Source organism: Nestor notabilis, unplaced genomic scaffold (genome assembly GCF_000696875.1).
Source record: "Nestor notabilis isolate BGI_N333 unplaced genomic scaffold, ASM69687v1 scaffold19359, whole genome shotgun sequence".
Classification (NCBI taxonomy): Eukaryota; Metazoa; Chordata; class Aves; order Psittaciformes; family Psittacidae; genus Nestor; species Nestor notabilis.
In genome coordinates this window covers 7,195-7,484 of record NW_009945360.1, presented here as the reverse complement: position 1 = coordinate 7,484, position 290 = coordinate 7,195, and the positions used below count along the sequence as shown (strand labels likewise).

Here is a 290-nt window from a genome sequence, read left to right as displayed (position 1 = left end):
GGAGCAGGGCTGGATGTCTCATGAGGGATGCGTTATATGTTTCTATGTATTTTGCTGCTCTTTAAGCTCAGAACCACTGTCTCCATCCGTGCGTCATCAGAATTTTGGCCAAATTCCAGTTGCATCTGCTGATCCAGAATGGGAGGAGGGAAATGCTTACCTCTTCTTGAAGTCGAGGAAGTTTAACTCAGTGTACTGCCTGCAGAGCCTGTCGGCCTTTTCCAGGAAGGGGGGCAGCTCTTGTCCCATCTGCTGGCGCTGGGTGGCAGAGGGTGGGTGGAACCACGGTG

General features: G+C 52.4%; 1 protein-coding gene across 1 annotated transcript in view; it reads right to left on the bottom strand.

The window, feature by feature from the left end:
• Positions 1–160: 160 nt before the first annotated feature.
• The window catches only part of GC (group-specific component (vitamin D binding protein)), a gene marked incomplete at its 3' end in the record, with an annotated part of 4,348 nt that continues 4,218 nt past the window's right edge, over positions 161–290 (bottom strand). The window contains exon 10 of the mRNA XM_010022853.1: positions 161–258. Coding sequence (XP_010021155.1) covers positions 161–258 — 98 coding nt within the window. The remainder of the gene's footprint in view (positions 259–290) is intronic.